Consider the following 24,996-nt stretch of genomic DNA (forward strand, 5'->3'; position numbering starts at 1 on the left):
AACAATTCAAACTCTTTCCAAGTCTTTGAGACTTTTGAGCCTCTCTTTATATACTTGAGTTGAATTCATCACAAAATCCCAGATCCAGGACATTTTTATTTTGGATCCAAATAACTTTTTCCATAAAACCCCCTGATGGAAGAGGAGACCTGTTAACTCTTCTATGGAATTTAACAGAGTAATTGATTTTCTTCCATTTTGCTCTAACACAAAAACCAAAGAGGTTATATTAGTAGTGTCTCTGCTTCTGATACATAAGTCAAGTGACATATAATTCATAGGACTGCAGTATAGCTGTGATTCTGAAGCTACAGTAATTTTAAAGACATTATAATTTTATTTTTATAAGCATGGTCAAGCATACTTAATATACAAACCTGCAGGAAAAGCCACATAATCCACTTCTACTCTGTATTATATTTGCTGGAACACCTATTTTATAACATAAAAGCATAAAGGTGATATCTCCTTTTCTGAATGGCTTGATTTCTCCAAGATCACATCCCATCATTCCTTCACATAATTGTTTTGAGGCAACAAATTGTCATTCTGTTTTCTTTCAAACTACACCCCTCACTTCTCAAGTGCCTGCTGGTATATTATTATTGCTAAAACGTAAACTAACTTTATATGTAGACATCTCTGCATTCAAGTATTCAAATTATATGCTTGGGCCATTGTAATTACAGGAGGAAAAACATAATGTTACTTAAGTCTCTGGAAGATCCTCAGAGATGAGATATAATGAAAATATCAAGTGGTAGCAACACCTTGAAGAAAACAAAGCCCTAGCTTTGTGAGGGTGTGGTAGATGGGACTTCGAGGCACATTCTTATTGCTATGTGAGGAAGCGTGCCCAGAATTTGCCCTCATTACGTCTGGAGCTTGCCAGTTCTTTTCAAACCTCAGTTTCATGAGCACCATAAAAATTCACTTAAAATCGAAAAGAACACCCTGAAGTTAAAACCCACTCTGCTTTGCCTTGCCTTTCATGGCCTGGAATGTCACCTTTTACCTCCAGTAAATAAAGCCAACATCAACACTCTTCCGTGTCTTTTATTTTTTTTTATGTACTCAATATTCTTCACGTGACAATCTGGACACTTAAAGGGAAATTACAATAGTGATCTATGTCCCCACAAAGAGAATTGTCTTTATAATATATAGTTATAATGTATCCATCATTTTTTTTGTTTCTTGGACTGTTCACATTGGAACCAGTAAGTCTAAAATGGAATTAAAAGAGACATGATTAATAGTGGACTACAAAGAAATAATGATATCATAATAGTTTCTTAAAATGACCTGGCATGTGTGTCGAAGCAGCATTCCCCAACAGAGACAACTGCCCTGTTTTACGGTCTTGCAGGGTATTGTCTCTTTAACCTCACTATTTCCGAGAAGCCACTGAAAAGTTCTAATATGTCACAATTCAAATGTCAACATGTTGTTGGAAAGGAAGCTAATAAGTTAAACCTTTGAGAGATGCCAAAAAAGAGGTGATTCAAACTGTTGAGAGAAGTCCATTGTTTTCTAAGGGGAAATAGAACTCCAGGTTGAACAGGGTACTCATAAGCATTTAACTGGGAGGTTTTGGAGAAAAAGCAAATGCACACTAATGTTTTTTTTGTTTTGTTTTGTTTTTTAATCTGGTAACTTTCTGAGCAGAACTGTTCTTCTCATTTTCTTTCTCCAAAGAAAGAAAATTAGGAAGGTTAATTAAGTTTAATAAGCTATAGATTGTAAATTCCCTATTGTTTTTTTTTTTTTTAGAAAGAGCACAGGTAATTCTCCTAATATAGTCTGGATTCTGCCCATGGATATATATAAAGAATCTTAGGTTATATTCGAACATATTATACAACATTTTATGTTTGCCATCATTTTCTATATAAATTAGCTTCACATGGTTAAATTACTGGTGAATGAAAAAAAGATTTTATTTCAACAGGAAAGAAGCTAAGCAGAAAATACTCCTCATGGAGTTATTCTTTTTTGAATTTAGCACAATTTTGTGCTCTGGTCTTTTTATAGAAAAATAAACAATTGGCCTTTAGAGCCACCTACTGGAATAAAAAGGCACGTACTGATGCCTAATGTCCTCTGCTTCTCAAAAGATAAACAAATAAATAACAGCTAAAGTGACGCACATTTCTGTTGATCTTATAAGATGTTAATTTACTCTTCTCAGTTTGAAGTATCAAATGATCCTGCAAGAAACCATAGTTAGAGCGATGTCTTCTAAATATAATCCTTCCCATTTCTTCGAAGAGTGTACCAATTTGCGTTGTGATTTTTCTCCCCCATTGGATCGAGGTTGAGCAGATTTGAACCCTTATTTCTTTGTTATCACTATTGCTTTTGGTGTGTGTGTGTGTGTGTGTGTGTGTGTGTGTGTGTGTGTGTGTCATTGGTCTCATTTTTACCAGTTAAGTGTATAACTTCATTCTTTCTTCTATAGCCTCTACCTAGTTACGGAATTGTTGTTTAATAAATAATCTTAGAATAAACATTTTAATGGCAAAATGAATAAGCACCTTAAATATTATCCCAATTAATTGCTTTTTTAACTGAGATATAACATATAACATTATATTAGATTTAACTGTGTAACATAATGATTCTATGTTTGTATATTTCACAAATTAAATGCTTTCGTAAATGAAAAAAATCCTGAAGTCAGGACAAATACATTGTTCAAATGACTTGTCTAAGGTCACCGAGCTGGTTAGGGGAAAGGTGGGCATCCCCTAGAAATTATAGGTCAGGGTTCTTTTCACACTGGCCCCACTGCATTTTAGTTAGTCATTAACGGATTTATTAAATCCTTCCTCTCCTCAACATTTTGCCAGAAAGTAAGGGGGAATAAGCCCCAGTAAATGAACCAATTGAAGGCATAATGCCTGCTTTCAAAGAGTGGGATCAGGAGCCAGGGCAGGAGGGCAGGTCCTGATGGGTGAGAGGGGGGTTACATTTTGAAAAACAAAATGCTCTCCTTTGACCATGTTTTCTACAGATCTCGCTGTCATGCGTGTCTTTCCGAACTATTACCTTAAACATCCCTTGTTGAGAAGGTGCTACTTTTGAGTGAGAACATACTCAAAGGAGGTGATTGTGCCCCTTGCCACCCTTAGCTAGACTATTGCTGGCTGATGCAAGGCGCTTTCAACTCTGAGTATGTGTGTGGTTCACTAGAGTGAGGAATTCAGAGAAGGAAAAGTTCTGTGTTAAACATTATGCAGGGTATATGTGACACCAAGCCTTGCATAAAGAAAATTTGATTTGTGAAGTCGGATTTGGAAAAGATTAGTGAATTCGCTTGGAAGTCACAGCTTTCCATTTATCACTGGAGGGTTCATTTTCAGTTTATAACATGGGAGGTCACATGTCTTTTTACAAAAACATGAAATGAATATTTTTGTTAAGGTATGAGAACATGTACAGACATCTTAGTGTCTATCTGGCCTTTTCTTAGTATTTTTTCTTCCCACCCCACCCTTTGTCGGTCCCGTGAAGATATTTTATAGAGTAGTCGCAGACATCGCGCCGGGAGAGGAGCTCCTGCTGTTCATGAAGAGTGAAGACTATCCCCATGAAACTATGGCGCCGGACATCCACGGTGAGTGTGGCCCAGGCCCCCATCTGCATTGACCTCACTGGGAGACTGACGGAGCGTCCAAAAGGGTCCATCCTACTTGGTGTTCATTGGTTTTCCTGGCTATTCAGTGTCAGTGTTAACATATTCCTTCTTGCCCTAACTGGTTTGGCTCGGTGGATAGAGCATCGGCTTGCAGACTGAAGGGTCCCAGGTTCGATTCCAGTCAAGGGCATGTACCTTGGTTGCGGGCACATCCCCAGTAGGGGGTGTGCAGGAGGCAGCTGATCGATGTTTCTCTCTCTCTATCCCTCTCCCTTCCTCTCTGTAAAAAAAAATCAATGAAATATGTTAAAAAAAGAACATCATTATTAAATATATATATATAATATATATAATATATATAATATATATTATATATATTTATATATATATTATATATATATAAATATATATAATATATATTCCTTCTCTTGAAGTGGTTAGTTTCTTGGTTTGCTGTCTGGGTAATATTACTGTGAAGCTAAAGTAAGCAGAAATGTTTCCTGAAATGGAGGTCAAAGGGAATTTTGAATATTTCCTTATTTCTTTTTCTTTTTTTTTTTAATATATTTTTACTGATGTTAGAGAGGAAGGGAGAGGAAGAGAGAGAGAGAAACATCAATGATGATAGGGAATCATTGATCTGTTGTCTCCTGCACATCCCCTACTGGGGATCGAGCCCACAATCCAGGCATGTGTCCTGACTGGGAATGGAACTGTGACCTCCTGGTTCATAGGTTGATGCTCAACCACTGAGCCACGCAGGCCGGGTGAATTTTGAATATTTAGACCGGGACATCACATAGTTAAATCTTTTGCCAATGCCTCCTACAACAGTGAGAGTCCTTTCATTGCACAAAAGTCATTCTGGGGAGCTTGCTTTTGAGCTTTGTAAATCTAGGGGATGTTTCTCCCATCTAATATTCTATTATGGGGAAAAGTGTTTCCACTTGAGCAAAATGCTAAGCCAGCATGATCACAGGGGAGAGGGTAGGGGTGGTGTGGGGTTTGGGAGAGAAGTACAGTGAGGAAATTTTAGAACCAGAGGAATTTGTATTTGCCAGAGACCTATTCTAAATCAAAGGAAGGGGTATCAAAATGAATTACAATTACTAATGTTGTACGTTTTGAGGAGATTAGGAAAAAATTCTTCTGGTATTGATTTGTATCATTGGGATGATAATTTGATACTTTCTCTTTCCTAGTTCTCTCTCCTAATAGAATGTCATTTAGTTCAACCGAATCTCAGTGGTGTCTTTAGAGAGTCTTTTGTGGTTGGAAGGTTCACTGGGAAGGGGTAAGCCATCCAGCTTTGCTGAGGATGGAGATTGTGCCACCTCCCACCCCTCCCGATTGCATCCCGGGAGAACCTCAGCCGCTGCTTCTGTGGCTCCTTGGGAGGATCCCCCACTCTTTGCTGCCTCTTTATTTGAACATTTTCCCTTTGGCTGAGCTGCATTCCACCTCTTTGTAGATTATACCAGTTGTATTTGGGGGAGCCTTTTGGAAATTGTGTTCTTCTTAGAAACTCTGACAAGCAAATGGTTTTAAAAAACACAAACGTGTTGTCAATGAGCCTGGTAGAGTTTGAATGCGATGGGAAAGGGCTCTGGGACAGCAGGAAGTGCTTAGATGGTAAAAGTAATCTGGGCTTTGTTTGGGACAAGACATCTTTCACTGGTGAATGTTAGATCTAAAAAAGGTTTTCAAACAATTATGTTTGGAAACTTAAATGATTAGTTTACTATTCTAAAAGGCCTAAAGAGAAGTGACTGTTCTTTCTGGGCTGCCTTTCATACATTGCTTTCCTTTACAATACCTTTGAACCCATCAGTTGCCTTTTGTTTTCAAAGTATCATATACCATATATAGTATATGTGATGTTTAAATGGTGATTTGTATTTTATACTTCTAGGATTTAATGTTTCTTAGGAAAGAGAAAATAAAACATTTGCATTGTACACATATTATGTGCTAGCTATTCTATGCTTTCCATTTATTATCTCATTTAATCTTTACACATAGTTCAAACCTGTAGGAAATAATTCCTGTAGGAAAGGAATTATTTCCATTATACAGATAGGAAGACTGAGGCTACAGTGGCAAAGACCACATGGCTAGAAAGTGGTAGAGTCAGCATTCAAAACAAAGTCTTGCTGTCTTTAAAACCTAGGCCTTTCCCACTTATTATGTAGCTTGAAGGTTCTGTTTGTGTTCAGACTGCTGGCTAAGTTTCTAAATGTAGATCTTAAATATGTGGATAGTGTAACAGACAATAGGAAATGTTTTCATTAGCTAGTTAATCTCATTGAGAGACCTGTCTTTAGAGCTGAGGTGATTTATTTTAGAATGCATCCTTCTTCCTTAATCATCTATATCCTAATTTCTTTACCTTCCTAGTCCCCTGTTACTGTTTAGTTTAAACTAAACTAGTACTCTATGTAGATCACAGCAGACCTGTCTGCTTCAGTGGTTCTCAACCTTCTGGCCCTTTAAATACAGTTCCTCATGTTGTGACCCAACCATAAAATTATTTCCGTTGCTACTCCATAACTGTAATGTTGCTACTGTTATGAATCGTAATGTAAATATCTGATATGCAGGATGGTCTTAGGCGGCCCCTGTGAAAGGGTTGTTCGACTGCCAAAGGGGTCGTGACCCACAGGTTGAGAACCGCTGGCTTAGCTTCTCACGTTTCCATTTCTGTGGGCTTTCCAGCTTCAGTGGCTTTCTCTTCCCTTCCTAGCAGGGACCTAAAAAGCCCCCGCTGACCTGCTACCCTCTCTAGCTCCATTTCCCACTCCTCCCCAACACGCACCCTCTAAAACTGTCATGCTTCACTATAGCTTGGCCTTCTGGGAGCCCGCCATGCTCTTTCTTGCCTTCATCGTTGGTCCATGTTGTTTCTGCTGCCTGCAGTGCCCACCCTCATTCCAATTCACCTGACTGATTCTTGCTTATTACATTTTCTGAAACTCTCCCTCAGATAAATGGATTTGTCCCGTTCCTCTGAACTCCCTTCGCCCCATGTATGCACCTGTCATAAAATATATCACACTCTGTCCCCATGTGTGTCCCCTTGAGTTTCTTGCATATTAATTCTCTAGCAAAATGCCTAGCATTCAGTTGGTGACTGAATTGTTCCCTCAAAAACATTCAGTCAATGAACAACTGGCTCCAGGTCCTGACGGTAGGTCTATAAACCAGGGACTGTGTCTCCTGTTGTTGCTCTGGGTATCTTTCAGCATTGGGAGCTATTGCCAAGACTTCTGGGGTAGGGTCTGTGTGATCTGGGTCTAGTTGTATGGCCTCATGAGCGGACCAAATGCTATTCAAGTGGAAAGAATAGAAATAATACCTTCACTCCCTGACACTTTTTAACCTGTTGTTGCCAGTCCCCATTACTACACTTTATTTATCTCGCTGATTTAAAGTGCAAATTCATGTTATGTTTGCTATTTAACAAAGTCATGCCAATGGACACTGACCCTGGGATAACATTAAATGAGCCTAAAAGAATCCTACAAACATCCTGTGTCATTATAGTCATGGTGAATGTGATGAAATACTTCAAGTTTGCTGATATTAACCAGGCTTAATTAAACATGGCTCAAATGGGGACTGTGTGTCTCAAGCATCCTTCAGGATGCATGGCACAGTGAGAAGTGTGTGGAACAGTGATGGGTTCCAATCCTGGTACAACCATCTAGTGTAGAATCCCTGACTGGTTACTGAACTTCTCTGAGCTTCAATACCCTCATCTAAAAATTGGAATTAAAATATGACATATGATTCCTTACAATCAGGTTTTCAGGAATATCAGTAATCCACGTATGAGACTGAGGAAATAAATGATGCTCAGTAAGTGGTCATTGCTACTTTTAATATCCCGTGAATATTAAATCCTGGAAGGGTTTTATCTGATAGGAAGTCTATACTTATAGCCACAGTAATCACTTATTGTTCTGGGCTCTGTCCTGTCTTACTTGCTATGTCTACTCTACATTAAAATTGAAGTGGTAGAAATGAAAATCAAGTAATTTTTACGATGTCTTTCCTAATCCGATAATACCTGCTGGGTTTTGGTGGCACGTCCTGATCTCCCAATGTTAGTGACACTGGAATTTTATTCACAGAAGAACGGCAGTATCGCTGTGAGGACTGTGACCAGCTCTTTGAGTCCAAGGCTGAACTAGCGGATCACCAGAAGTTCCCGTGCAGTACCCCTCACTCAGCCTTCTCAATGGTGGAAGAGGACTTTCAACAAAAACTTGAAAGTGAAAATGATCTCCGAGAGATACACGCAATCCAGGAGTGTAAGGAATGTGACCAAGTTTTTCCCGATTTGCAAAGGTTAGAAATGGCATGTTGCACTACGAAACATATTTATTTACTCTGTGATAAAATGTCCTTATGCTGAATTTTCAGAATTTATGCAGATGGGAAGCTTTGGAACCGCAATGAACCTGATAAGTGTGTTAGTACATGTTTGGAAATAGCCTTTTTTGGGAAATTCTCATCTGTAAAATATTTACAGTGAAGTTGGAATGAGTTATTTGGATACCAGATAGATAATGTTTGTTTTTATTTAAGCACTGTTATCGCCAACTGAAAGCTTAATGTTGTCATAATATATAACTTAGAGGAAGACTCAGACTGCTTGGAATAGCTATGATGCTAATTATAACAATCATATGCTATTCAGGAAAGCTACCTCTAGAAACATTTAGATGATAAAAAAGATCTCTTCTGCTATTCATTTAAGGATGGTCTTTTGATCGATCCATGTAATCCATGGATTTAGTTTCAGCTATTTAAACTGCACATACATAAAAGAATAAGAAAAGCATGCTCAGTGGAGAAAATGTTGAATTTCCCAAAGGAAACAAATGAACATGGTCTAAAATGAAATGATTCTTTAATTCTATTTTCACCAAAATGAAAATCCTATTTTAATTATAAACTTTTTTTAAAAAGTGTTAGCTTATTTTTTAAAATATATTTTATTGATTTTTTTACAGAGAGGAAGGGAGAGGGATAGAGAGCTAGAAACATTGATGAGAGAGAAACATCTATCAGCTGCCTCCTGCACAACCCCCACTGGGGATGTGCCTGCAACCAAGGTACATGCCCTTGACCGGAATCGAACCTGGGACCCTTCAGTCCGCAGGCCGATACTCTATCCACTGATCTAAACCGGTCAGGGCATATATAAACTTTTATAGCCTTTTGAATTTCATTCAAGAATATTTTTCATTTCTATTAAAGAAAACAAGAACCCTGGAACCCACCCTCTAAAAAACTTTCTGATAATTATGCTTCAAAATGGGTTCTCAGATCAGAGATGTATAAAACCAGCTAATAGATTTTTTGTTTGTTTGTTTCTACCTAATTGTTTTTGCCTTGGTCCATGAACAATGCTAATAATTGTATTCATTCTCTTGCTTTTAAATGAGAAAATGATCCTTGGAACCCATAATCAGAATTTCAAGTGAACATACACCATTGTATTTAAATGAGCATGGTAGTATATTAACTGGACTTATTCAAGAGCGTGAATCACTCCGTTTGTCTTGGGCACTCCTCCTCTTTCACTTTATCACTTTGTTTCCATTCTTTCCTTAATGTCTCCCCTTCTTCCCTCTCCTTTTCACCTCCTTTGGTTGCCCGCACCTTCTTCTCTGGGGAGATCTCTTATAGGAAACGATTTCATATAGCAGTCATTCATTTTAATGAATAAATGATTAAAAGGCATCAAGCATCAGTCTGTCCTTGAGGAAACTGAATCAAAAGAATGAATCTCTAGCTTTGAAAACTTAGGCCTAATTTAGTTATTAGAGAAAAAACATTTGGGGGAATAAGAAGGCTTTCCCAGTACCCTTTAAACTCATCTTTACTGCTTGACATAAATTTGCATAGAGACGATCTGTTATACAGTATGTTTGTTAAAACATGGATTGGTAATTCAAAAAACGATGCAGCATGTCTCTTAAGTATAATTGTGTCCAAATTAGAAAACAGAATAAAAATAATAAATTCCAGTGGATAAAACACGTATTTCTACCGCAAAGCAATATTTCTGATGCCAGAGATTGCGTCTACTTCCTATAATTTCATTATAAAAAAATAAAGGTCAGCGTTATAAAACAAAAATAGACAGACTAACACTAAAATGTAATTCCTATTTCCTACTAGAAGTGCATACTTCTTAAGGGGAGAAAGCTTCGAACTCTGACTAAGCCTCAGTTAAGAAAGATTAAGCCTCAGTTAACTCTGCCTAATGCCAAAACCCACTGTCAGTGGAAAACAATCAGGACACCTAATTATCTGGCACTGGATGAGCCCTCAAAATTCACTTTTCCGTAGCTCAGTCAGATGGATGCAGCACGTCATTGTGGAACCTGGTGTGGAGCATCCAAATGGTTATATAATTTAGCCGTGTGTGGAACCTACATTCTTTAAATATTTCCACTTTATTGAATCCTGTATTCTTCTTTATACTTGAAACAAAAGAAAAATCCTTTCTTGACATGATCTGTTATTCTGTTCTGTATCTTTTCTGTAAAATGGTGAGAAAAGAATACTCTCTTCCCACCCCCAAAAAGATAAAAAAAAAACAAAGGTTGACACACAAAAGATGGAAAGAACCAGAAAGACTTCTATAACTTGGGACACAAACTTTCTGAATCAGGATAAAATTCTATAAAAAGTGAAGTCTCAGTAATGACTGACTGGATTGCTTCTATGCTTATGAAAGCAACGTGCATGTGCTTTGGTGAGAAGGATTTGCCTTTTAATTCCTTCTATCATTTTGTTACTTGAAAGCTGACAATTCCATGAAACAATATGGATTTTATGCTAAATTAGAAGAAGCAAAGAAAGGAAAATTCCCCTTGCTTTGCTATTTCTCTCCGCCCCCCCCCACCCCCCCCCGCCATGTACCATTTAGTATCCTCTTAAAGCTATATCCTACCCTAGGAGTTAGGGAACCAGGAGTAAGACTCTATAGGCCAATCTTTTACTGCTGGATTTTAGAGCTAATGATTTGACATACATATTAGAATATAATGTTTGTCATAAAGCGGCATGCCTTCATGGGTTGTAAAGGACAACAGTGAGAATAGCAATCTGTACAATGATTTTGGAAGATGTCCCTTGACTCAGTTCAATGTTACCTGTAGCTGTGGATATCTCTCTCCTAACTCACTTAGGAACATTTCAACTTGTGTAACAAACAGAGGATTATATAGTGTAGATAAAGATAGGGCCTTTCTCGTGACTCCACACACCTGTACTCTCCTGGTACCTTTTGTTCACAGAGATATCGCCACTTGTACTCAAATAGAATAGCGCTTCCAGCTCAACTGACTCATGGGGCAGGAAAAATGAGTTTGTGTGCCAATATGAAAAAAAATTGTAGGGAGGAAGCTGAGGAAGAGAAAAAAATAGGAGAAAGGTATTTCTAATTTATCAAGATATGAGAAAGGGCATTTCATATTTCACACACCCTCGCACACTCAGTCTACATATCCCCTGGATAATGTATTCTAGGTGCACAGAGGTCTGACCTGATACTCACATTGACAGTGGTCATCTTACAGAGAAATGAAACATGGAAGAGACAGTGTGTTTGTATGCTTGGTAGTATTTTTGTTGTTGCTGAGTTTTTTAAAGCAACTTTTTCTTATGAAAGTTTAAAATACATACAAAACTAAAGAGCATGATATAATAAACCCCATATACTCAGTTTCAGTATCACACAAGGCCAATCTTGTCTCAGCTATACTCATTTTGGATTGTTTGAAATAAATTCTGGATATTATATAATTTTATTCATAAATAGTTCATTATGTATCTGTAGGAAGTAAGGACTCCTTAAAACATAAGTTCAACATAAACTTAAAGAATAATAATTCCTTAATATTATAAAATAGTCGATCAGTGTTCAGATTCCCCCAGTATCTCATGATTGTTAGTGTTTGTTTGAATTAAGATGAAATAAGCCTCATTATTGCACAGGCTGACATGCTACTTCTATCTCTTTCAATTTATAGGTTCCCCAGTTAAAGTCAGTAAGTTTGTCTGTTTCTCTCTCTTCTGTTCTCTCATTCTCATTTATTCTCTCTCTCTCGTTACAATTTATTTATACAGGAAACTGAGCCTGTTTTCCTGTAGCATTTCCTCCAGTCTGAACTCTGCTGATTGTATCTCCTTGGAGTTGTTTAACATCTTTCTCCAGCCCCCTAGTTCCTGTAAATTGAGTTACATCCCAAGCCTTGATCACAGACAGGTTCAAAGTTTTGGAAAGAAGACCTTATTCCTGGTATTATTTATTTCTATCGGGAGGTACATAATGAATTGCCTAGATTCATTCATTCTTTAGGGGCTGCAAAATGAATGTTTTAGTTCTATCGTTCTTTCTTTACTCATTATCTGTATTAATTATATACAGTGAATCTCCCCCTCATTCTTTATTTGCTCATCCTGAGGTACAATTCATATAGGGCCTGTAGATGAGTTTTTTCCTTTTATTTATCAGTTTTCAGAATACTTATTTGGCTTCCCAGCAGCTTCCAAGAATGACCAGTGAGGTTCTATTTGTGTGTTTTTTAATATTGATATTGTTAAAAGATGAGATCATTATTTTTATTGATGCTTAAATGTCCTCATGTATGTTCAGTGGGCATCGCTTCAAGTTGGCACCCTCATTCTTTTGACATGATCTATAACTTTGTTGCTCTTTGCCATAACAACATGTTCAAGGCCCTTCTTGTATATTTTGCTATTCAAATTTGAAAACAGGCTGTTTCTCCATGGAGCTCTGGTGACTTTACGCGGGGATAGTCTGTGTTATATGTTTTTGTATTTAATTAGCAAAAATATTGCAAACACCTTCTGAATATCACACTAATCCATTATCTATAATATTTATTTTTATTGTATTCATGCAGATTTTATAGACAATTTTAGAGAAGGGGAAAAACAATTGAGAAGAAAAAAGTATTCTAAGTTTTAAAACAGAGAAACTATGTGAGAAACTTCTGATGTTTTTCTTTTGAAGGTCTTTAAGATTTCATTCACTTAAAATATTACACACTTTTCTTTTCTCCAACATTAATACATATATATATATTTTTCTCTATATACAATATTTATACCTTTATATCTATACACAGACCTATTCATCCATCAGTCCATCTGCTTGTCCATTCATTTATCCCAGGGTTACATTGGGAAGTTGCTTATTGAATAGGTGGCTTATAGCTCACTTTCCATATGGTGACATGGGTAAAAAACAAAAGTACTTTTTTGAATCTAGAGGTTATTATATACATCACATAGAATACCTGCTTGCATGTTCTGAAGCATTTTCTTAACATTTTCTGTTTGAGTCTTTGTATTTAAGTGGGTGTTAGCAATATGTGTTACTGTCAGAATTGTGTAGTGGCTCCAGGCTTGACAAATAGCTACTTGTTTATCATGCCCCTAAATTGGCAACTGGTTCCTGCTAGCTGTAGCAGATTTATTTCCTAACAACAGGGGCACTTCTCTGCATTAGTGGGAGACAGTCTCGGAAACATAAAATGTACTTCTGTCTGTTGCAAGCCTGTTTCCTTTCTTTCTTCCTCCTCACCTCAACAACTTTTCTTATTCTGTAATTGCCAGTTGGACTGGTAATAAAATGACCTTCTGGGTATGAATGTATTCTTTGTCACCGTGTCTTTATTAAGTTAATTGTTCTCTTAACAGCCTGGAGAAACACATGTTGTCACATACTGAAGAGAGGGAATACAAGTGTGATCAGTGTCCCAAGGCATTTAACTGGAAGTCCAATTTAATTCGCCACCAGATGTCACATGACAGTGGAAAGCACTATGAATGTGAAAATTGTGCCAAGGTACAGTGAATTTGTAGACTACTTGGCTCTCTGTCATCCTGCTCTCTCTTAATCTATCACTTGCTACGATATATAAAAACAAGCCTTGAGAGGGGAAACTATAAATATCTTGAGAAAAGTAGACTGAGTGCTGTATGCTAAAAGGCATTAGTGCAGTGTATAAAAACACTTAGTGGGTATCGTTTTATTTTTGTAAGGGAGGAAGTGAGGCTTAATGGTGAGTTCCAGAACTAGGTGTCAGACATCCACGGTAAATTCCTGGTTCCGCTACTGGCTTGCCAGCATGGGGTTGTTTTATAGCCTTACGGAGAATGAAAATTTTATCCAATGCACATTACTGATTTATTTTAATAGCAATTTGTGAGGAAGTCACATAAAGTTTCTGAATGCCTATTCAGAAAGAATGGGAGACTTCCACATTTGCAGATTTTTCCACCCAGATCCCCACCATAAATTCTAATTAAACTTAATTCTAATTAAAGGCATAGTTCCTGAGTGCCCAGTTGCAGAACAACGGAAGGGTGAAATGAATGCACTTCACCTTGACCATTAAAGGAACAATAATTAATTTAATTAATTATTTAATTTTCATGTTCCTCAGTTAACTGAAAGATATCCTAATGTCATGAAAGTTGATTTCAGTTTGCAAAAACTTTTCATAATATTTGAATATCTTTTCTCATGAAAATTGTGACATTTGAAATGATCTCTAGAGATGTTTTGCTCCCAGATGTGTTGGTAGTTTTTCTTTATTTTTTTGTTAGTAAAGTGTCCAAAGGAATAATTTTTGCTTAATGGTAATTTACTGTAACACAATGTTAGAATTTAAGTGAGGGGAACTCCTTGGATAGATTTGTGATACTTTAGTCAAAAGCTCCCCAATTTTGTACATATTGTGTCTTTTATGTAAAGGATGGGAATAGCATACTATTTTAGTAATGTCATGACCAGCATTTTATTATTCAACTCCAATCACTCTGATTAGGATAAAAAAGGCCCGAATATGGTCTAATAATGTCATTAATTATTTCATTCAGCTGATACCAATGGATACTTCATGCTAAGGATATAGAGCTAAATGACTTACAGTCCATTCCCTAGACTCTAGAGGAGCTTTTGGTCTTCGGGTGGGGGAGGGGGTGGGGAATAAACAAAAACACATAAACCAAATTCCTTCTTGAGTCATTCCTGGTCTTCTTTATTGTGTCCTTGAATTAAGTTTCTCGATTAATCAGTACTCATTTCCTAGCAGGTTTTCACGGACCCTAGCAACCTTCAGCGGCACATTCGCTCTCAGCACGTTGGTGCCCGGGCCCACGCTTGCCCTGAGTGTGGCAAAACGTTTGCCACTTCATCGGGCCTCAAACAACACAAGCACATCCACAGCAGTGTGAAGCCCTTTATCTGTAAGTTTTTAACACTCCAGCCCTTCTTCCTGCATCTGTCTCTCGTCCAAAAGGCACTGTGATCAAGAGAGTGGCCACACATGGCCATTAGAGGGGTCTCCACATTAGCTCTTTATGGTCCATTCCAGTCGGGCTATTTTCTAATCCCAGCAAATCTTTTAAAACCAGATCCATGGTATTTTGCCTGTGGTCCCTGGGGTGTTTTCTTTGAGATGAAATCAATAACAGGTAGGGAAAAGAGAAGTTGTTAACTATTGAGAGGGAAGCCTCCCTGGGTTGTAGGATTTAATAGAGACGACCAGATTGGTCTCACGCTGAAAACGTCTGTGGCTTTGTAAATCACAAATAGCAGATACGGGGAACCAAGATGAAGTGATAAAAACCAGTTCTGGATCAGACAGAGCCGGAAGAGCCCCACCTGGCGAGTGGGCTTAGGGCTCGGTGTGTACGTGTGTGAGTGTCTGTGTGGGGAGAGAGAGAAGGAAGTAAAATGCTCTTCAACCTGCTCCTGGCTGCTGATCCCAGGGTCGGTAGTTCTCAGTTACTTGAAAAGCAGAACATTTTCACTCTGCTGCTGGACACCCTGCATCTGTAACTCCCTGCACTCAAGCAGATTTAAGGCAGTGGTTTGTGTGTTTTCGTGCAATCTGAACACTTTAGTAACACACTTCAAATAAAGCAAAATAAAGCCTTCATTTGGTTCTTCTGCAGTCCACCCACTCCTGTTCTCTGTATTGTGCTGAAATATTTCATCAGGAAAGCCAGTGGCTCTCAGTCCATCTGGGCAGCAACTCTGGACTCCTTTTGATCCATTGCTCGGCTGGGCATGTAAACACAGTGACTCATTGAACTGTGCTACAAACGTCAAGACTGATTTTGGATCCAGATAAGCTTAGGACTGGTTGAAGCATACTTCGTTGTTGGCACCATCTCTGACTTGGGAACCCTTGCAAAACAGTGTTTTTGACAAATACTCAATGGTTTGTAGTAGGTATAGGAGACACTACTACAGGACCTAATGGAAAAAAACCTAATTTTCAGTGCCAACGTGGAGATGCCAGAGACTAGCCCTCCTCCATTTGGCCTTGACACAGCCCTCTTTTGTGCTTCTAAGCACCAACAGAGCTTTCCTTTCCTTTTCCAGCTTACACTAGAGTCCCGTTTGGCTCACATGTTCCCTGGGTGGGGAGAAGAGGACTAGCTGATAAACAAAAGGGTGCTCTGGCCTCCCTTGGGGAAGCTCTGTTGAAAGTTGCAGGAAATAAAGTATACAATAGAAATTTTAGACTTCTTGTCTCCAAAAAAGCAAGACTCTAGCTTGCAATGCTCTAACAATGTCCTTGCAAATACTACAGGCGTAAGTAATTCAATTATTTCTGATTTTTCAGAAATACATTTTTAATAAATGTATTAATTTTTGGTGGGGTGGGGGGAGAAGTGAAATAGACCACAAAAAATTAGCAACCCCCATTGAACGCTTTCTCTATTATTTAAAATAAAAGTCAGAAAATACAGCCTGCTATCATCTGAGATTCTGGGATCTGGAATTTTAATTGTGCTGAAGTCAAGTATTTCACTTTAAAGTGCTATAGGGTGTCCCTTTCCAATTAGATTGCACAAATGATTTCCCATGAATGTATTTTCAGTAATTATTGGTAAATTTAAATAGCAGATGGCTTTCTTCAAATACAAAATCTGACAGAGAACCATGGGGTAATTATGAATAATAGCCATGTAATTTCAGAACAAAAGAGGAGTTGGTGTGGAGGCTTTGGGGTGGAGGAGGTTCACCTAGAGTTGATATCTGTTTCTCACCAGAAGGCCACACACCACGCTGTACCCCCACTGGTGTGTTTATGGCAACTGTCTCTTATTACAGTGCACCGCCAAGCTTGAGCCCAAAGTCACCATCGCTAAGGTAATTACTCACTGCTTTACAGAAACCTCCAGCTTCCCAAATAGAAACCACATGCTCTAATAGGCTGAATATATTCAAAATACCTCTTAATTTGTTTAATAAGTAGAAAAACGCAATGTTAACTGCTGGCTAATTCGTTATTACTGAGCAAATTACAGTAGAGCAGAGATTTCAACATCAATTGAGCCGTTTACCTGCAGGCCTGGTGGTTTGTGGTGGGCCAGGCCTTCAAGTGAGAAAAGCAATGCTTCTGCCTAAGGAAACATCCCAGATGCCGTGTTCTTGAGGTCGCTCACAGGCACCGCTCATCCGGGTCACACGGGACAGCCAGGGCAGTCGAATGCACCTTCTACTTCAATAGAGAGAAGCTCTTGATTTTCCTAGATGCCTTGAGCTCTCAGAAAGAAGTGTGCAGGGCAACAGTCCTTTGCGAAAAAGTTGCAAACCCTTCAAAAGCTTCCACCTTGGTTGACTACCCATAAGACATTTTAATGGCCAGAGGGGAGGTGTCGCTTTCTTAATGAGTGTACGTTTATAATTCCAACATTTCATTTACTATTTCTTGTTATTGCTCATAGCTGAATTAGTATAACTGGTGAAAGTCTCCTGCTTCTACCCTCTACGTCATATGGTTTTGATTAGTATATCAAAGAATTTAATTATATATACTATTTAAATTCATATATATATATGTATATATATATGAATTTGTTATACACACATACATATTGTATATGGTTAACTAGTATATACTTTTAATGGAGACTCTGGTCAATATATTCCAGAATAATGATTTGAAAAGTAATCACTCACTTCTCTTGCCGTTAAGATGCTTATTATGCTTCTCAACAATGTTATGAATCATCCCACAGTTGAAAACTCCTTTCATATTACTAAGCACACTGATATATGTAGTCATGCATTTTAACTGTTAGTAATAAAAGAGCTAGATATGGAATCACTTGGTTGCATCCTATTGGTGTTGTGTGGGATCATCCAAGTTCTGGGTGAGTTTTAGGTGACTGAAGGTCTGTAAAATCTCCTTTGCGTGAGTTTTATTTTTTTAATTATTATTGCTTTGACTCAGGGGCTCAGCCACTCTCTGCTGAAGGACAGCCATCACAGGAAAGCCATAAATGTTATGTTTTGTCTTCAATTTAATTTCTTCTATAAATTTGTTTCAACAATTACCAAGGAGGCATATCATATTTCTGCATCTATTAAACCTGCACAGGAGCATTACATTAAGCTCCCATATAAAGTGGTCTCATCTTTACTAAAGTAAAATAAAAATGGGATGCTTAGGAAATGGGATCCTATAATCCCACTGCACCATGAAGTAAGTCAGTGGGATTCTTACTTCTCAAGGCTCACCGAGTTTGGTCTTAAAATATACTGAGATCTGTTCGCACATATTCCATATTCGAGGAGGAAGATGTGCTACTGTTTTTGCAAATTCTCAGTGAAGAGGGTTATTTCCCAGCCACACCCACTGCTGTGTTCTTTCCGGCCCAGAGCATTCAGAGTGCCTCCCCAATGCCTCCCCCCCCCCCCCCCCGCTTTACCGTAGTTGGCTATAGCACAGAGAAGGCAAGCCCTGAGATAACCGGTGAAGATATGACAACAAGTGGACATGTTTCCCAAGCACAGGGGTTTCATAAATGCAGGAAGGTTAGCACAACCACTGGTGTGAGGGGAAGTCAGAGGACGTGATCATAGTTCATGGGAACCAGCAATGCAGGATGGGCTACATTCAATTTAGTTTCCTTTGCAGGCTTAAAATAGAGCCATTGTAAATTATGTCAGTCTTTCTGAAATCATGAAAATGATTGTTAAAAATGTCTCAGAATACACAATGTGCATTGTTGTGTGGCTTTGATGTGTGAATGATGAGAGCATATGATATAATTCAAATTAAATAATGGTAGAGCAGTCACAGGCTTTTTCCCCCAAGGGGAGAGGGAATAAAGGTGAAGTTTCTGGTTGAGGGGAAGGCTGTTTTATTTTGTTCTGGTGCCTACAATATAGAGTTCTTTAAATGGTCTAAACTGTTGAAGGGGTTCCTGTTATGTTTCATGTTATGCCTAAAGACGTTCATTTGAAAGCTTCTGTTAGAGCAGCAATTGCGTGGGAAGTCAATGTCTGCTGGGATTTGACTTTTTCATGAATATTCAAAGACAAAAATATGATGCCACATATTATGCAATGGGGATGATAAGAATATTCTTATATATATGAAATAATTGTGCTGCCTCAAGACATTTGTCAGGTTGGATGCCTTGCTTTGGAATCTAGTGAAACGGGGTTTTCTGTGTTCGGAGCACCCAGCTTGGTGCCTCCAACATCTAGTCCTGGCTTCCTAATTGAAATTTGGGGTAAACCACTTGTGATACTTGCTAAATTCAGAAGCAATTGCCATAAAGCCTGAGATTCTTTTTTGTTGTTTGCACACAGGTGAGGTCTGCCATAAATCCTATACTCAGTTTTCAAACCTTTGTCGTCATAAGCGCATGCATGCTGATTGCAGAACCCAAATCAAGTGCAAAGACTGTGGACAAATGTTCAGCACTACGTCTTCCTTAAATAAGCACAGGAGGTTTTGTGAGGGCAAGAACCACTTTGCGGCAGGTGGATTTTTTGGCCAAGGCATTTCACTTCCTGGAACCCCAGCTATGGATAAAACGTCCATGGTTAATATGAGTCATGCCAACCCGGGCCTTGCTGACTATTTTGGTGCCAATCGGCACCCTGCTGGTCTTACCTTTCCAACAGCTCCTGGATTTTCTTTTAGCTTCCCTGGTCTGTTTCCTTCCGGCTTGTACCACAGGCCTCCTTTGATACCTGCTAGTTCTCCTGTTAAAGGACTATCAAGTACTGAACAGACAAACAAAAGTCAAAGTCCCCTCATGACACATCCTCAGATACTGCCAGCTACACAGGATATTTTGAAGGCACTATCTAAACACCCACCTGTAGGGGACAATAAGCCAGTGGAGCTCCAGCCCGAGAGGTCCTCTGGAGAGAGGCCCCTTGAGAAAATCAGTGACCAGTCAGAGAGTAGTGACCTTGATGATGTCAGTACGCCAAGTGGCAGTGACCTGGAAACAACCTCGGGCTCTGATCTGGAAAGTGACATTGAAAGTGATAAAGAAAAATTTAAAGAAAATGGTAAAATGTTCAAAGACAAAGTAAGCCCTCTTCAGAATCTGGCTTCAATACATAATAAGAAAGAATACAGCAATCATTCCATTTTCTCACCATCTTTAGAGGAGCAAACTGCGGTGTCAGGAGCTGTGAATGATTCTATAAAGGCTATTGCTTCTATTGCTGAAAAATACTTTGGTTCAACAGGACTGGTGGGGCTGCAAGACAAAAAAGTTGGAGCTTTACCTTACCCTTCCATGTTTCCCCTCCCGTTTTTTCCAGCATTCTCTCAGTCAATGTACCCATTTCCTGATAGAGACTTGAGATCGTTACCCTTGAAAATGGAACCCCAATCACCAAGTGAAGTAAAGAAACTGCAGAAGGGAAGCTCTGAGTCTCCCTTTGATCTCACCACTAAGCGAAAGGATGAGAAGCCCTTGACTCCAGTGCCCTCCAAGCCTTCAGCCACGCCAGCCACAAGTCAAGACCAGCCCCTGGATCTAAGTATGGGCAGTAGGAGTAGAGCCAGTGGGACAAAGCTTACTGAGCCTCGAAAAAACCATGTGTTTGGGGAAAAGAAAGGAAGCAACATTGAACCAAGATCTGCATCAGATGGCTCCTTGCAGCATGCGAGACCCACTCCTTTCTTCATGGACCCTATCTACAGGTAAGGGTAGATGGGAAGCGTTTAAATGTGAACATGGGCATGAAAGCTAGTGTTTACGGTATGGAGTTACAGTGTTTAACAAACCATGTTAATTATTATAATAAAACAGAAAGTGAAGTTTTTTTGAGCGAGTAAATTCGTTTTTATTCAGAAAGTTGAAGTTTGGACTTATTTTTGGATGACTCTGAATTTGGGGTTTTGGAATAGACCCACAGAGTTCTTTCCCTTGACAATAAATTTATTTTTAAACACTCTTTTTAAAGTGGAAAATATGGGAAAGTCATATTTAAAGCAAGTTGTCAAGTGGCGGAAGAATGAGGCTCCTGACGGATTAATGCAAATATGTGTGGGTACTTAAATGGGTCAGGTTATTTGGAATGAGATGGGACACAGAACAGCAAGAGTTTACGCTTTGTCAACCTACCAACAATCCTTGATAAACACTGTTCATATTCTGTTTCTAAATAAATCTGTTAGGAGCCCCAAGTAAGTGAAATATTAATCACAAAAATGTTTTGTATATAATGTGAGTGGTTGGCTTAAGAAAACACATCTTTGTTTAATGCTTTCATTATCCACTTTCCTTGAATGCATCCAAAAATTCTTTGGGGGACACATATATGCTTAATAAAAAGCTTGTTATGCAGCATACTGTAACAGTCACTTGACCATTCAGAATGATTTAGTTTTTAAATACTAGTTTTCTTTAAAAGGTATGAATAACAGTAATTATGTTTATTATGTATTTTAAATATTACCACTTCCACATTTACTTTCTCAACCAAATCTTGAACATCATCAGGAGTTAATGGAAGATATAGATACTTATTTATTGGAATTATTTAAGCTGAAAGTATTTGAATATTTTTGTCAGGTTCTCTTTTATGAAGAGGCAATCTTTTTTAAATTGATTTGAGAGAGAGAGGAAGGGAAGGAGGAAGAGATGGAGAGAGAGAGAGAGAGAGAGAGAGAGAGCGAGAGAGAGAGAGAATCAATTTTTTGTTCTACTATGCATTCATCAATTGATTCTTGTATATTCCATGACCAGGGATTGAACCCATAACCATGGTGTATCAGGACGATGCTCTAAATAATTGAACTACCCAGCCAGGACAAGAGAAAAACTATTCTTTCATTTAATAATATTTATTGAATTCCTTTTGCTTAATAGGTTCTAGAGTTACAAAATTTATTATTTAAAACTTTTTTCAACCTATATTATCTACAACACATTAAACAAGAAACATTGCTAGTATGTTAAGGGATACTTTTACTTGAACATGACAAGGGGAATAAAAAAGGACTATCAAAAATATATCAGAGCCATCAGTATATCATGCTTGGGTACCTCCCCCCCCCTAAAAATTATTATATATTAATTTTAATTCCTGTGGCAGACCCATTACTAGAGAAGGAAAAAGAAGGGAAAACAGATCTGCCATGTTTTGTGTGTAGATTGTCTGTTACACATTGCCAATAGAGTTGTATTTTCAACTCAGTGATATATCTTTTGTGAAGATAATTTCTCACACTCTCTTTCTTAGACCCTCCCAATGAAATGGACTTTCAGTTCATTCATTAACCCATTATATTCGTGTCTACCACCTCCTAACTTTACTTTTGCTTACTCTTATCTCAATCTTCTCTCTGGTATTTGCCTCAGTTAAGACCTTAAGCCTGTCATTCTACCAAACTTGGGAAAGGACTACACCCATTTTAGTATAAAAACTGGGTTGAAATCTCATCTTTTCCTGTCTTAAATATTTTTTCACCCATCAAAAGGATAGAAGAGCTCCTATTTTAATAAGTGAAATAGTGTATGCAGAACTAGCACATATAAAATTTCAAGCAGTGGTAGCTGTTTTTATTCATTTTGATTCTATTTTAAAAGTGTACTTATTCAAGCTTTTAAAAGAAACTTACCCACAGTTGATAAAATAAATAATTCAACTCATGTCATTTCCTATATGCTTAATAGAAAATAGAATGACAAACATTTCTAATGCAGAGGGCTATATATATAAGTTTTGGATGTCGCTGTCTATCTTCAAATAGATCCTCATCCTCTTCCCACTCCCCTCCCCCCTTCACCTGCCCTGTTTATCAGCAGTGGCATCCAAAAGAAGATGCTTACACCTCAAAGAGTGGCTAGCAGGGTGTACAGTATGCTTAGAAACTCTCCTGCCATTATTGGCAAATATGGAAGAGATATTATGAATATTTGGGGGAGCACCTTCTTGGTAGAAAATAATTTTAATTTTCAAAATGAACCCTGTCCTCACGATTTCAAAGTCACCAAGCATTCTTGTCTACAAAGTGAGTGGAAAGGTACAGACTTATCACCAGTTGCCTCTGATTTCATGACTCTTCATTTTTTTAAAAATATTTCCTCATTAGAATGACTAGTCATTCAATAGGATTTTTCCACATAAATAGGACCTCCTCTCTTTGCATGCCTAGAAGTGCCGTAAGTATTCTTTAAGAACTGAACAGATGTCTTTATATTTTTATTAGTGTGCTTCCCAGAAACCTACCATTTGCTTTACTGTGAGCTGTTTTAAATGTCAGTGATTATGTAGTAATTGATATATGAGTCTGATTCATATCCCAAATCTAATTTTAACCTTTCAGAGTAGAGAAAAGAAAACTAACTGACCCACTTGAAGCTTTAAAAGAGAAATACTTGAGACCTTCTCCAGGATTCTTATTTCACCCACAAGTAAGTATTTTGGATTGGAGACTTGAAGCTTGTAAACTAACTTGTTGATCCTGAAAAGCAGGTGCAATGAAATGAAAAGAAATCTTGAGAACATTAGGATTTCCTATGACGCTGGTGTGGAAGAACACAGGAAATTCTAGCAGAATTAAAATCCATACTCTTTAAAGAAAAAGTAATTAAAATGTGTAAAGATATCATGCTTTTGGTGTTCAGTGATAGTCTGCTATTGACTAAAGTGTATTTTGTACTGAGCAAAATTCAGTTAAGAGAATAAATATTGACGTTGTCTTTTGTGCTTAAAAGTTACTGATAGTAAGAAAGGGATACACCGTGACTCATCCCAAACTCACAAAGGTTCTTTTAGTGCTTAGATAAAAGCAGGAAATGCGTCTACCTGACATGTTGTTACCATACAGGGTGGAGGAATTTATCTAGAGACCACTGGGCATTCCAGAAAAGTTCTGTAATTGCTCAGGAATTAACCACAATACACAGCTATTCGCTGAGTGGAGTTGTGTCCCTTTATCAAAATTTATACAGTTTCTCATTGCAAGGAAAATACGAAGTAGTGTTATCTAATTGGTTATCTCTATGTTCCTACATATTGGGTCAATTTTTAAAAACTGGTTTACATATCAATAAAAATGTGGAGAATTATAAGAACAAATACATAACATCTTGAATCTGGCTTTTTAATTTAATGATATTTTATTTTTTTAAAGATACAAGCTCTGTTCTATATAGCTAGTAAGCAAAAGTTTTATGAAAATGCTTGCAAACTATAAACTAATTTGTTGTTTTGGTATATTCAAACCAAAAATCATGCTCCTCTAATAAAATTAGTGGAATTTTATGCACACTATATCATAGAAAGTTAAGAGGTAATTAAGTTATATTATCTTGGGATATGACTCTTTTCCACCACCCCTCCATGCCCTGTCTGTTACCTCTTCTTCACTTTTTCAAGTGCCTTCCCGAAATCTTGAATAGCAGAGTAGGAGAGCTGAAATACCATCTTCTGGGTTAGCTGGAGAAACCTATCATTGCTCAAAGATTCTCTATGTTTCAAACTGGGAAAATATGTATAGTTTAGTATTAGAAGGGTTAAAAATATTCCAGTTAGTATTCATTTTATATAGGAAGGCTAAGGAATGATATCATTTACTTTATGGAAAAGAAGCAAGTTCTAAAATAGTACATTTTTATCAGTGACTTATCCTATACTAGAGTCCTGGTGCACAAATTTGTGCATAGGTGGGGTCTGGATGGCCCACCCCAATGGGGGCCCATTGGGCCGGGCCAGCAAGGGGGAGGGGCCATGGGTAGTTGGCCGGCCGGCCCCGCCCCTAATAAGGGGCTGGGCTGGCCAGGTCGGGAGGGGAGGGGGGTGGAGGGAGAAATCAGGGCCTGGTTCAGGCTGGTTGGGTGCTGCAGTGTGCATCATAGCCACCGGTCGTTCTGGTCGTTCCGCTGTTCTGGTTGCTGGGCTTTTATATATATAGATAATAAAAGACTAAAATGCAAATTGACCAAATGGTGGAATAACCGGTTGCTATGATGTGCCTGACGCTCAACACAGGAGCCGGGCTCATAGCTGGCAAGCGTAG

General features: G+C 38.2%; 1 protein-coding gene across 4 annotated transcripts in view; it reads left to right on the top strand.

The window, feature by feature from the left end:
• MECOM (MDS1 and EVI1 complex locus) overlaps positions 1-24,996 on the top strand; it is a 90,135-nt gene that overhangs the window by 35,204 nt on the left and 29,935 nt on the right. For 2 of the 4 annotated variants that reach the window (XM_023753907.1, XM_006088878.3), the window contains exons 3-8: positions 3,517-3,619; positions 7,774-7,990; positions 13,388-13,535; positions 14,785-14,941; positions 19,314-20,670; positions 23,302-23,389. In XM_023753907.1, coding sequence (XP_023609675.1) covers positions 3,571-3,619; positions 7,774-7,990; positions 13,388-13,535; positions 14,785-14,941; positions 19,314-20,670; positions 23,302-23,389 — 2,016 coding nt within the window. In that variant the 5' untranslated portion in view covers positions 3,517-3,570. The remainder of the gene's footprint in view (positions 1-3,516; positions 3,620-7,773; positions 7,991-13,387; positions 13,536-14,784; positions 14,942-19,313; positions 20,671-23,301; positions 23,390-24,996) is intronic. The other 2 variants (XM_006088879.2, XM_006088877.3) reach the window with 1 other exon arrangement.

This window comes from Myotis lucifugus, unplaced genomic scaffold (genome assembly GCF_000147115.1).
Source record: "Myotis lucifugus unplaced genomic scaffold, Myoluc2.0 scaffold_53, whole genome shotgun sequence".
Taxonomy (NCBI): Eukaryota; Metazoa; Chordata; class Mammalia; order Chiroptera; family Vespertilionidae; genus Myotis; species Myotis lucifugus.